The sequence below is a fragment of the Carcharodon carcharias genome, chromosome 13 (assembly GCF_017639515.1).
Source record: "Carcharodon carcharias isolate sCarCar2 chromosome 13, sCarCar2.pri, whole genome shotgun sequence".
NCBI classification, from domain to species: Eukaryota; Metazoa; Chordata; class Chondrichthyes; order Lamniformes; family Lamnidae; genus Carcharodon; species Carcharodon carcharias.
In genome coordinates, this window is record NC_054479.1 from 76,722,743 (window position 1) to 76,736,645 (window position 13,903).

Here is a 13,903-nt window from a genome sequence, read left to right on the forward strand (position 1 = left end):
TCCTGAAATGTGTAGATTTAAGGAGGCCGAGTGCTATTACTGCAACAGAATGCAGCAACAAAAGAAGACATTTGACAAAGCAGTGCAGAGTTAAGTCTAGACTGCCAAGTGACCAGCCAGCAAACATGTTTGAAGTACATAATGTGAAAGAGCCTGAAATAACTGATGATGACATTCACACTCTTTTAAGTCTGAAAGCAGTCAAGGTAAACCCCATTACTGTCACACTCCACGTAAACAGGAAGCCTCTCCTTATGGAGGTGGTTACAGGGGCATCAGCCCCAGTGATGGGTGAGTGCACATTTCAGCACCTGAGAGAAGGTACCCAACCCTTGAGCTTGGAGAGAACTTCTGCCCGGTTGAAGCCTGACACGGGAGAAGCCATAAAAGTAAAAGGCACCACCATGGTAATTGTGAGCCAAGGGCAGCAGTCAGCTCAGCTCCCAGTAATAATAATGACCAAACCTTCTGGGCCATGATTGGCTGAAAGAAGTCAGGTTAAATTGGTCTGAGATTTTTCAAGTGCAGGCAGGAGAACTGCTAGAATTGTTAAAAAAACAATGACAGTATCTTTCAACAAACTAGGAAAACTAGGACAACAAATTAGGAAAAATCAAAGGCTTGCAATCCAAGATTTATGATGATCCAGGGGCAACTCCCAATTTTTTAAGGCAAGACCGGTACCACATGCCTTAAGAGAAAAAGTGGATGCTGAGTTAAACAGGTTGGAGGAGCTAGGCATCATACAGCCGGTTCAGTTTTCAGAGTGGGCAGCACCTATCGTCTCCACACTGAAACTGGATAAGACCATCTGCATTTATGGTGGTTATAAGCTAACAGTTAATCGGGCAGCCAAGTTGCATAAATATCCAATTCCAAGAAGCAAAGCTGGCAGGAGGTCAATCCTACACTAAGTTGGATACGAGCCACGCATATCAGCAACTCAAGTTAGATAACACATCCAGGGAGTATTTCACAATAAACGCACAAAGGCCTATCCCAGTATATATGCCTACTTTTGGCATGTCCTTGGCATGTGCAATGTTTCAAAGGATGATGGAGAGTTTGCTACAGGGATTACCACGAAGTGTAGTTTACCTTGACAATGCCCTCGTAAATGGTTTGACAGAGGACTGAGCATTTAACAAACTTAGAGGAGGTATTAAAAAGATTTCTGGAAACTGGAGTGTACTTCAAAAATGAGAAATACCCTTTCTAAGCCGACAAGTTTACCTATTTGGGGCACCGTGAAAAAAAACATTCAGGCGATAAAAGAGGCACCTTCCCCTACAAATATCACCGAATTCAAATTGTTTTTAGGGATGGTAAACCACTACGGGTGATTTTTTATGCAACCTATCGACTGTACTGGCCCCCTTGCACATACTAAAGAAACACCATCAGGAGGCAGCTTTCAACAGAGTAAAACAACCGCTGCACTCCTCAACCTTGTTGGTGCACTTTGACCGTTCTAAAGGATTGAAGTTGACCTGTGACGAGGCGTTGGTGCAGTATCGTCCCATGAAATGAACGATGGCTGTGGGAGATTACATATGGTACGGTTACATATCAAGAACCCTCTGGCAGAGAAAGGTTACTCGCAGATAGAGAAGGGAGGACTGTCAATATCCTTTGGAGTTAAAATATTCTACCAGTACTTATGTGGCAGGCACCTTCCTATCATCTCCAATCATAAACCGCTTTTGGGCCTTTTCAAAGAAGACCAGGCTATCCCGCCGATAGCCTTGGCAAGTATTCAGCAATGAGAAGGAATTCTGTCCGCCTATGAATACACTTTCAAGCACTGACCTGGGATGCACACAGTGAACGCGGACACCCTTAGATGCAAGAAAGCATCTAATGTACTCCTGTATTGTAAGAAATCACCCTTGAATTGAACTTTTTAAACACATTGCCCATCTGTGCAAAGCAGATCAGGGACTGGACCAATTGAGGTCTGCTTCTGTCCAAAGTGAGAGACCAGATACTTATCGGATGGTTAAATGAGTCAGTCTCCAAGGAAATAAAACCATTTTTTACCCGCAAATATGAATTGAGTTGTCAGGATGGATTATACCCTGGGGAGCAAGAGTAGTCGTTCCTGTACCAAGCAGGGAACTGCTCCTAACCAAATTACACAGACCTCATTCTGGTATTTCTAAAATGAAAATGTTCGCCAGGAGTTATGTGTGGCGGCCTGGTATAAATGCAGATATTGAGAAGTTGGTCAAGCACTGTCAACAGTGCCAACTGCAACATAAGTTGCCTGCCGCAGCCCCACTACACCCTTGGGAATGCCCTGGCCGACCATGAGTGCTGATCTTGGGCCCATTCTTAGGCGCAGTGTTTTTGTTCATAATCAACACACACTCAAAATGGATGGAAATTTTTGAGATGAAATCACCAGTGTCGCATGCTACCTTCGAAAGGCTACACCAGTGCTTTTCGACTGATGGATTGCACGAAATCGTTGTATCAGACAGTGGAGCTGTATTTACAAGTGCTGAATTTCAGAACTTCACCAATCTAAATGGCATTAAACACATCTGAACTGCGCTTTACCACCCAGCATCAAATGAACTAGCTGAGAGAGCTGTCCAAACTTTCAAGTCAGGACTAAAATAATTGTCGGGAAGAACCTTGGAAACCAGAATCTCATGCTTCCTTCTGAGCTATGACTGACTCTGCGTGCAACAACAGGAGTTCCACTAGCAGAACCGTTTAGGAAGCGTCATCTCAGGACGAGACTGAGCCTTGTATTTTCAAATTTGCCAAGGAGGATAGAGAAGAACCAAAGTAATCCGAAAACAAGCCACAATTTGCATAGTAGAGCCTGGAAATTTATAGTAGATGAAGCAGTAAATGTAAGAAACTTTGGTAGTGGTCCAAGTCGGATCCCAGGAGTTATTGTCTGAGAGACTGGACCCCTTTCATACCAGGTAGACATGGAAGGCCAGATCGTGTGTAAACACGTGGATCACCTGAGGAGCAGGGAGACGCTTCCAGTCAGTGTTGCCACCAAGGAATATTATCGAACCCATAAGCACCAAAGTACCTGATCGACCAGTCCTAGACATAACTGATGTCTCCATTGGATCAAATAGTGCTGAACTGCCTGTGCCAAAAGAGGTGTCCACTACTGTGGTACCTGTTAGTGTCGACCCTGTAGGAGAGCCTCAAGCTATACAGTTACGCTGCTCTACCCGGAACAGAAAACTCCCTGAATGACTTGATTTGTAATTACTGGACCTGTGTGTATAAGTGTATAATCTGAATTCATGACAAAGTGCCAGTGCGATTATTTCTAAGAATTTTGATATTTTCTATTCCCTGTGAATGAAGTAATTTGTGAAAATGTATGTAAAACAAGGAATTCAAGGAGGAGGGATGTGGTGATTGTTGCTTTAAGGCCTGCCTTACTAAGTAAGGGTCACGTGGTCAGAACAGTCAATTGACACCAGGGAAGTTTAAAAGGGGTGGAGTTTTCCTAGTCTAGGGAGTGTTATAGCCTTGTGAGAGGCCTGCAGATAATCCAGCAACTCTGTAAATAAAATTTGTTGTTCAGCTAAAGAAGCCTCTCGGTAGTACATCTCTACATAATCCATGGCTCTCTCCTCTTCCTCACCTGACTACTGCAGTCCTCATCTTTGGACATGGGGTCAGCTTCCATATGCACCAATTCTCTTGACGTCTGAATCAGATTGCTTGTTGACACCCTGTTGTGAATGAGCCGCAATTTTCTCCAGTTAAACGTTGGGAAAACCAGAGCAATTTTTCTTGGCCCTTGCCAGAAACTCTATCCATGGATTGCAAACCCCTCCCGGCTACTGTCAAGGGTTGAATCAAACTGTTCACAAGTCTGTGTGTTCTGAACTTTTGACCCAATTTCCTCTCAATCACAATAAATACCACCTTCCAGAACATTGCTTGCCTCACCCCCTACTTCAACCCAATCTGCCGCTGAAATTCTTGTTGATTTTTGTCAGCTCCAGATTCAACAAATCCAATGGCCAACCTTCCACTATCTACCTACTGTAAACTTCAGCTCAACCAAAACTCTGCTACCTATATTCAAGTTGCAAACCCATCCCCCATCCTTGTTGACCTACATGTTCCTGATCCCACTGACCATTCTTTTATTTGTCTTGGCCTCACTGGAGCTCCTTCTCAAAACCTTTCCTTGTTTAAAATTCCACTAAACCTCCCCCTGTCAGCTCTCATTATATCTATGCTTTTGGTTTGACATCTATTTTTGTTCTGATTGCCTCTGAAGCGCTTTGGGATGTTTTCAAATGTCAAAGGTGCTGCATAAATGCAAGTTGTGTAAAGTATTCATCAAGAGAGGTGCTTTGGTGATTCTTCTAGTATCTGTTAGAAGTTTGGGAGGTTGCAGTTTATGGTGCACCAAGATCCAGTTGGTTGGGATTGGTAGTACATGATCAGAAAACTTTTCCGTGAAACTGGAATGTTTTATGAAATGCTTTCAAGGTCAATTTGTTTTTTAAGGTAGTACACCATTTCTTTACTAGTTAAAGCATGTAAGATGTTATGTTTTTGAATGGATTTATAACTTAACAGAAATCATTTAGAATTCTCATTTTTTTTTCTAGGCTATTGAACACACTGTCCATAGGAGGACAATGGTTATAGCAGATTCTGTATATCATATTGCTCACACCCTTCAGTATCAGGCCCTTAATTCAATATCTATTGCTAAGGTTTGTACAATCAATTTTCTATATATGCTGTTTGTGTGGGGTTGGTGGTTACTGTTAGTCTGACCATACCTGGAGATCAGCACTATTTCCTGATTTGTATCGGTTTTCTTCGACAGCTCAGGTGACTTAGTAACATCTCATACTTTTTGAATTAAATTGTAGTTTCTATTGGTGCTGATGCGTTAAAAAAACATTTTTGTTAAAATGCTAACTTCTGACCTCTGGGATAGTCATTTGCAAAAACTCAGGGAACCCCTGGGTTCCACTGTAGTTGGAAGGAGGAACTTAAAGGAACCTTCAGTTGTAACTACCCAGCATGGAGCTTTAATTTAAGAACCATGGTGATAGATACACTGGGTAAAACACAATAGCTACAACTTTGTCTTAAGCCTATATTTAAATTGTCCTATAAATAGGATCACTATAACCATTTTAGTGGAAACAAATGATTGCAGCGATGAACTTAACAATGATTCTGTTACGTTTGAGCATTTGGTGTGCATGTTTGGTGTGCATGTGTGTGTATTTGGTGTGGGAACTAATCCCAAATTAAATAGTTTTCCTTATATATTAAAGGGACATTTTGTTGCCTATGCTAGCTTTGTATCAATGTAGTGTTGCAGATTTGGATTTCGGAAATAACAAGATTGATCATTTGGAAAATAGTTGATCATTTTGTTTCTTCAGAAAAGAGTAATATCTGACAAGAAATACAGCGAACGACGCCTGGATGTGCTGTCAGCTCTCGTGTTGGCTGAAAATGCTCTCAATGGACCCAGTACCAAAGAGCGTCGACTAGTAGTTGCACTAGCGTTAAGTGTAGGAACCCAGATGGTAAGCATAATATCTTTTATCTTTATTTCTTAAGATAGATACTTATTTTTCTGTAATGCAAGTATCAAATTACATTCTGAATATTATTACAGTTAAATTGATAAGATACTTCAATAACAAAGTTCTGGCGCACTTGTAACCTTCAAAGTCCTGCTAAGGGTAGATGCTCACTCCTTATCTGACAAGTGCTGTTTTGTTCATTTTGTCTCCTGAAGAAAACTTTTCGAGATGAAGAGTTGCTGGTATTACAAGTAGTGCTGAAGAAGTTGGATCTGATCAGTGAGCTGAGAGAGAGGTGAGTAAAACAGAGAGAAAGCATTCACATTACAAGCCATTCTGGGCCAAGCAGCAAGGTCTAACCTTTTGATCGGTTTTGCAGGATTCAAGTTCTGTGCAACTGCAACTTCTTATACTGGCATCGAACCATTTTCCCCATCTACTTGGATGATGTTTATGACAATGCTGTGGATTCTGCAAGAGTACATGTAAGAGCTACAAATTATATTAATAATTACATAACTGGGCAGCTTGGACTAATGAGAATTGCCAGATTCATATCTGCAGGAGTTTTGTTAGTATGCATACATCATCCCATATACAGATATGTGAGACAGTTATGCATACTAACAAAATGGATATCATCCAGAAGTAAAGCCCATGGCGTAGTAGTGTTAGTGGTAATATTACTGGACTAGTAGCCCAGAGAATAAGAGTTCAAATCTTACCTTCAAATTTGACCTTTTAAAATAACTTTATAATTTAAAAAAAAGAGTATCAGCAACCGTGGCCATCAAACTTCAACAGAGGAAATCTGCTGTTCTCTTTCTGCCTGGCCTGTATGTGTTTTCAGTCTCATGTGAATGTTGTTGACTCTTGACTGCCCTCTGAATTGATCTAGCAAGCCACTCAGTTGTATCAAACTGCAACAAAGAATAAGAAGGCACAAAAACAGCTTGTCAGGACAGCTTGGAATGGGCAATATATGCTGGCCTTGGTGCAATGCCCACTTCCCAAAAATGAATAAATAAAGAAGTGTTGAAAGTTGTATGAATTGTTACATATGGTGCATTTTTAAAAGGGGATGCATATTCCAATAACTTCTCCCGCCTTTTTATAGTATTATGTGCAATCATGTTGAAACACAAGGCACTGTTGCATCAATGTGATCTTATATGGAACTATTCTTAAAGATATTTATACAACCCAAATGTTAAAACAATCCATTTAAAAGCACAAAGTGTTTCAAAACTGGTATCCTCGGTATCGGGTCCATGCTGGTTTCCGGATCCTGCTAGTTTTCAGGTTGGGTGGGTTGGGTTGGGTCAAGGGTTGCTCGGACCATTCGGAATATGAGAAAAGACAGCTGCACAAAGCTGGTAACTAGTCATCATGCCACTGCACCAATGCAGCACCTAGCCCAACAAGTTGTAAGTTACTTTACTCATTTGAGAATAATAATAAAACTCACGCATGGCAGCTTTGAAAAATGTATGGTTTTCGGACATGGGCGGTTTTTGGATAGCCGGATTTAAGACGCTGCACCTGTATTTGTGTAGAAACCTCATAGTATTGATGTAGAGCAGTTGTTCTTTTGACTTTTGCATTAAACTTCTGATCCTAGAAATGATGCACTAGGAGGCGATCATGGGCCTAATCTGATTTAACTCATGAAATTGATTAGCTGGCCTTCTCTCCCACCCTCACCTCTCCCTAAATTGACCTTAAGTTTAAGAAGCTATTTCCTGTATTTTCATAGAATGGTAGACTCCATAAATTAGTATTTCTTAGTCATTTCCTTCAAGATTAAATTGAGTGGAGGCTAATGATTTAAAAATGTGCTTTTTCAATGAAGTAGATTCATCTATCACCAGGATTAGATGTACAACATGTTAGAGAAGTATTTGGGGACACTTGAAAGTATACTTAGCCGTAAAATGTTAATGTTTGTTTTGTTCAGTCTGATATTTTACTTTTTTAGTACATGTTCAGTGCTTTGAGGGATTGCGTTCCACCCATGATGCATGCAAGACATCTAGAATCCACTCGAGTGTTGCTGGAATGCTTTGATAAAGAAATCATGGATGTGCTAAATGAGGTAACTGTTATCAAAGCAGAAACATCATTGTTGTTTGAAGTGTTAAATGGATGTACTTAAAATGAAATACCCTTGTTTAGAATTTTAGCTAATCCAGATTCTTACCTGTATTTAAATACAAAACTCAGGACTTGCCTTAAGAAATTATGAATTGAAGAGCTTTTAAGTTTTTGTCCAATAAAGCTTTAATGCTGTAAAATGACCTTAAGCAGTCTGTGCTCATCTAAGAATGTGACCATCCTCCTATTTTTTAGGAACTTGGATTGAGTTTGAGGTGTCATTGGTGAAGTATAAATGTGTTATTAAGTTATTAAGCTAATCATTCATACACGGAAGGCTAATTAGATTTATACCAGCTCTCCGTAGAGCCATTCCCCCTGTACATCATAGCCCTGCAAGTTTATTTGGGCAAGCGTTTATCCAGTTTCCGTTTTGAAATCATTCATCATCTCTGCTTCCACCACCCTTGTAGGCAATGTGTTCCAGGACATTACCTCTATATAAAAAAAAATAGCTCTTCCTCACATTTGCTCTGCATCTCTTGCCCAAAATCTTAAATTTGTGTCCCGTAGCCCTTGTACCACCAGCCAATGGGAACAGTGTCTCTTTGCTTACCTTATCCAAACCTATCATCATCTTCTACAACTCCATCAATATCCACTGAATCTCCTTTGCTCCAAAGTGAACAACACCAGCTTCTCCAGTCTAACCTTGTAGCTAAAATCCCTCATTGCTGGAACCATTCTGGTGCATCTCCTCCGCCGCTCTCAAGGCCCCTAACTTCTGTCCTAAAGTGTGGTCATCAGAACTGGACACAGTATTCTAGTTGGTGCCTAAGCAGAGCTTTATCAAGCTTCAGTATAACTTGCCTGCTTTTGTATTCCATGTCTCTATCTATGAAGTCCATATGTTTTGGTCTCAGTATGTCCTGCCACCTTTAAGGATCTGTGCACATGAATCCCCAAGCAACCCTGTCCCTGCAGACATTTAGGGCAGCATTTTGCCGTCGGCAAGCAGGGGGCAGGGCCCGCTCGCCGACGTGCAACATGAAGCGGGATGATGTCGGGCGGAACCCCAGACATCATCCCGCTCCATTTAAATTTTCAGGAAGGCAAGGGCACAGCAAAATCAACTGCGCGTCTGCCGACCTGTAATGGCCAATTGAGGCCATTGACAGGATCATTTAAATAATTAAAGGACCTGCCCGTCCAACCTTAAGGTTGGTGGGCAGGCCAGGAGCCCCAGAGGGCAATAGAAAAAACATGAAACCTCATCCACCGGCAGGATGAGGTTTTGTGCAGTGTTCTAAAAAGTTTAATAAAGATTTACTGTAATTTATGAACATGTCCCATCTCATGTGACATTGTCACATGAGGAGGACATGTTAAGGAATTTTTTTTTCTATTTTTAACCTTTTTAAAGGTGTAAGCGACCTTCCTGAGGCAGCACTAATCTCAGGGAGATGTGCAGTCTTTCGTGTGCATGCGTGGAAGACTGCGCACTTGCTTTTGGGGAATCCCCCTCCGCCCGCACAGGAAGCGCATAGCGTGATGCTGGGCGGGCCTTAATTGGCTCGCCCACGTAAAATGGTAGTGGGGCCCGCTTCTCCGGTGGGGATCAGCTCCCCGCTCACTGGAGATTGGGTCGGGCCCACCCGACAGGCAGAAAATTCTGCCCTTAGAATTGTGCTGTTAAAACTGTATTACCTCTCCTTATGCCAAATGCATCACACTTCCCTGTATTAAATTCCATTTGCCACTTGTTTGTCCATTCTGCTAGCCTATCTGTGACCTGCCACAGTCGATTGGTGTCATCCCGCTGCTTGCCACACCTCCAAATTTGGTGGTATTGGCAAAATTTGAAATTTTACTCTGTATTCCAATATCTAAGTCATTTATTGTGTTTTATAGATCTCTCTTAATGTAAAATATGAGCATGCTCCTGCTGAAGATAGGCTGTGATTTTCATGATGGTCAGCTGAAGGAAATGTAGCTTCATTTCCACTCAATTACGTGCTGATATTCCATGACAGTGGGTGGCCCAAGGGCAGACCCATCATGCCTGTCATTGTACTGGAGTTAGAAGGATCTTTTGAGGTGGGTGATAGACAGTTTGAGGTTCTAGTTCTACAATCTAGTTTTATAGTTGAAAAAGCTCTCTAGTAGGGAGGGTTGCAATCTGAAGAAGAGTCATACGGACTCGAAACTTAAACTCTGTATCTCCCTCCTCAGATGCTGCCAGACCTAAGCTCTTCCAGCATTTACTGTTTTTATTTAAGGTTACAATTTCATTTGTTTTTACCTTATTATAGATACCTTTCTTAAAGGAGCTATAATAATGATACTCAGTTTTTGTCTGTCTGAACTATTTTGATTGGTCAGTTTAAGGGCACTTCAAAGGATCTGTGGTAGTGGCTGATGCTGCCTGAATCAAACTCTTCAAGAAAAGCTTTAATCATCAACAGGTTTAGAGACACATAAAACTGTTAAAGAATTTTTGTTTCCTTTATTGCATCCCCCCCCCGGGTCCCTCATTATTTCTTCTCTTCTCCAACAGCACCTTTTGGATAAGCTGTGTAAGGAGATCGAGAAGGACCTGAGACTGTCTGTGCACACACATTTAAAATTGGATGATCGAAATCCGTTCAGGGTTGGCATCAAAGACTTGACGGATTTCTTCTCTATCAAACCAATCCGTTTCTTTAACCGATTCATTGACGTCAAAGGTTAGATTCTGTTCAGACTGCAGCTTGTTCAATGACTGTTCATCAAACATCACATTGTATGGTTGGCAACCGATAACATCAAATTAAAAATAATTTTCACAAATATTTAACAGCATATGTAACTCACTATCTGGACAAGACTTTCTACAACCTGACAACAGTGGCTATTCATGACTGGGCCACCTACAGTGAAATGAGAAACCTAGCAGCCCAGCGCTACAGTCTCTCGATGACCGAAGCACACCTTCCAAGTCAGACCTTGGAACAGGTAAGTGCTGAGCTGTTTCTTAATGTCTGACGTTAGCCAGGACTGCTTTGTAATGGTGAATGGGAATGCATATGGCTCATTGATGTTTGGTACATAGTGACTCCTGGTAATGGTTTGTAGCAGTGCTACTCAAAGGGAATCAAGGTCTAAATTTTTAAATTAGTTCATTATCAGTGATTAATTTTGCATTCTGATAGCTTGATTAAAGCTACGCTATAACTGTTTACCAGTAAATTAATGCTGGTGAAAAGCAATGATATCATTCTTCCTAACATAATATCATATTATTTTCAGGGATTAGATGTTCTTGAAATAATGCGAAACATTCACGTGTTTGTTTCGAGGTATCTCTACAATCTCAATAACCAGGTACATTTTAAGGAATTGATTGCACAGATTTTTGAGATGTATTGTTTAATTGGAGTTAAGTTTGAAATTTTGTTTCATTGCTTGTTACAGATCTTCATAGAACGCACAAGCAACAATAAACATCTGAATACAATCAACATTAGGCATGTTGCAAACTCGATCCGTACACACGGGACAGGCATTATGAACACAACAGTAAGTGTCCTTCATATGTAGTTGGATAATTGTTAAAGACATTTACTAGAAGAACAAGTACAATTTGGTCTTACTGAAGGCTTATATGGGTTCATCATTGCCTTTTGGCTTTTATATTCTACACCTCTGATGATAAAACCTAGAATTCCAGTAGCATTTTATTAGTTTAAGGTGCTGCTTTTAATTTCCTGTAAACCTGTATCTCTAAATGTCCCTGCTCTTCTACAGTACCACGCCTACTTTCACTCGGTACAATTATTGCTGGTATTTTTTTTACTGGAATATATCACCTCACACTAGCTGACACTGCTTTCCATTATTTAACCCATTTTCCAATCTTATTAATTTACCTTTGGGGGTTTTGTTTGACCTTGTATAGCAATAGCTATCCCTCTTATTTGGTATCATCTGGACATGACACCCTCTAGGCTAGGTTCCCAGGGGTCTTTGGGCAGTAGATTACCAGAATGGGTAATTGGGCTGTTAAGTGTTGCTGCTGGTAACGCATGAGAAGTGGTACATTCTATGTCAGCTGCGGTGGCTTGCAGACAGTTCACGTTGTCTGGGCCTTTTTAGTCTCCTCATTCCTCGGAAACACTGCTTCATTGTTGGCTCTGAGCATGATGGCGTTGGGACCAATAAAAATTGCTGGGAAACAGTGTGTCCTGCGAGCAACAGAGAGACTGGGGGAAGGGAGAGGGAGAAGGACCTAAACTGGAGGGAAAGAGAGAGAAAGTGTAAACTTGGGAGCAGGGGAAAAGAGCGAAATGTTAAGTGGGTGAGGTAGAGAGAGAGCAAACCTAATCTTATGGGGATAACAAAAGAACGAGTAAGAAACCCAAACTTGGGGAAGGGTGGGGGAGAAGAGAGAGAGAAAAACACAAAACTGGAAGTGGTGGGGGTGGGGGGGAAACGGGGTGGTGTGGTTTGGGAAGGGGGAAGAGTGAGAGAAGCGTATAAACTAGGAGAGAGAGGGCAAAGGAAAAACATGAATCGGAGTGAAGAAGAGTTCAATCCATTTTGTGATGTGTGCAGTTGTATAATTGTTTTATTCAGGTAGCTTTGGTGCTGGTCCCTGAGGCCTGAGCCTCATCTCACTGATGCCGGTCTTCAGAGTCAGGCTGTGGGTGACACTGAATTGAATTAGGTTTGGTTTTGGTTTTATTATTTTTATAATTTGGCGTGTATTGCAAACAATCAAAATTTTGTACAAAATCTTTAGTTGGAATTTATTTAAGTTTTCATTAAAACGCTGTACTTGGTGCTTATTGCAGCTGATCGCAGGTTGAGTTTTTTGAACATTACTTTTTAACCTTTTTAAATTTATTTGTTCATGGGATGTAGGCATTGCTGGCTAGGCCAGCATTTATTGCCCACCCCTTATTGCTCTTGAGAATGTTGTGGTGAGCCGCCATGTTGAATTGCTGCAGTCCTGTGGTGTAGATACACCCACAGTGCTGTTAGGGAGGGAGTTCCAGGATTTTGACCCTGTGATAGTGAAGGAGCGATGATATAGTTCCAAATCAGGTTGGTGTGTACCTAGGAGGAGAACTTGTAGGTGGTGGTGTTCCTATGCATCTGCTGCACCTTATCCTGCTAGGTGAGCTGGTGGCATAGTGGTAATGTCACTGGACTATTAATCCAGAGACCCAGGCTAATGCTCTGGGGACAACAGAGGGCGCTGGTGAAAAGTGACTGAAGCATTCTGGGAGAAGTCAGCGCAGTCACCACGACTCAGGAGGGAATCGAGGAGAAGGACTCTTGCACTCAACAGGAGGAAGGGCATCTAACAGAGGGCGCTGGTGAAAAGTGACTGAAGCATTCTGGGAGAAGTCAGCGCAGTCACCACGACTCAGGAGGGAATCGAGGAGAAGGACTCTTGCACTCAACATCTGAAAAAGAGCGCGGATCTTGAAGGCAGGTCAGTTGCAAAAGAGCGCAGAGATTGAAAATAAAAGGAGGGGAAGCTGAAGAGGAGCGGTCAGCCTGTGAGCGGCCAGCGTGTGAGTGGCCCAGTGAAGGAGTGGAGCTTTGAGACTTTGGCGAGCAGAGGCTGAGGACGAGCTTGCTCCCAGTGGGGTAGGGCCGGGTAAAGTCCTTTAAGTAAATTAGGAGTAGGTAATGAGGCAGCAGTTGGGGCAGTCGAGTGCTCCGAATGCAGCATGTGGGAAGTCATGGACAGCACAGTTGTCTCTGATGACTACACCTGCAAAAGGTGCATCCAGCTGCAGCTCCTGAGAAGCCGAGTTAGGGAAATGGAGCTGGATGAACTTCGGATCATACAGGAGACAGAGGCAGTAATAGACAGGAGTTTCAGGGAGACAGTCACCCCTAAAAGTCAGGAGGCAGGCAGCTGGGTGAATGTCAGGAAAGGGAAGGGGAATAGACAGAAAGAGCAGAGCACCCCTGTGGCCGTTCCCATCAACAATAAGTATACCGTTTTGGATACTGTTGGTGGGGATGACCTACCAGGGACAAGTTGTAGTGGTCGCATCTCTGGCACCGAGGCTGGACCCTCAGCTCAGAAAGGAGGGAGGGAAAAGAGGAGAGCAGTAGTGATAGGGGATTCGATAGTTAGGGGGACAGATAGGAGTTTCTGTGGGAGAGATCGAGAATCCCGGATGGTCTGTTGCCTCCCTGGTGCCAGGGTCCGCGATACCTCAGATCGAGTTCTCAGTATTCTCAGGAGGGAGGGTGAG

General features: G+C 42.2%; 1 protein-coding gene across 2 annotated transcripts in view; it reads left to right on the forward strand.

The window, feature by feature from the left end:
* The window catches only part of washc4 (WASH complex subunit 4), a 136,466-nt gene that overhangs the window by 83,199 nt on the left and 39,364 nt on the right, over positions 1-13,903 (forward strand). For both annotated transcript variants that reach the window (XM_041203248.1, XM_041203249.1), the window contains exons 16-24: positions 4,611-4,718; positions 5,406-5,552; positions 5,768-5,847; positions 5,932-6,037; positions 7,531-7,647; positions 10,204-10,372; positions 10,486-10,640; positions 10,935-11,009; positions 11,100-11,204. In XM_041203248.1, coding sequence (XP_041059182.1) covers positions 4,611-4,718; positions 5,406-5,552; positions 5,768-5,847; positions 5,932-6,037; positions 7,531-7,647; positions 10,204-10,372; positions 10,486-10,640; positions 10,935-11,009; positions 11,100-11,204 — 1,062 coding nt within the window. The remainder of the gene's footprint in view (positions 1-4,610; positions 4,719-5,405; positions 5,553-5,767; positions 5,848-5,931; positions 6,038-7,530; positions 7,648-10,203; positions 10,373-10,485; positions 10,641-10,934; positions 11,010-11,099; positions 11,205-13,903) is intronic.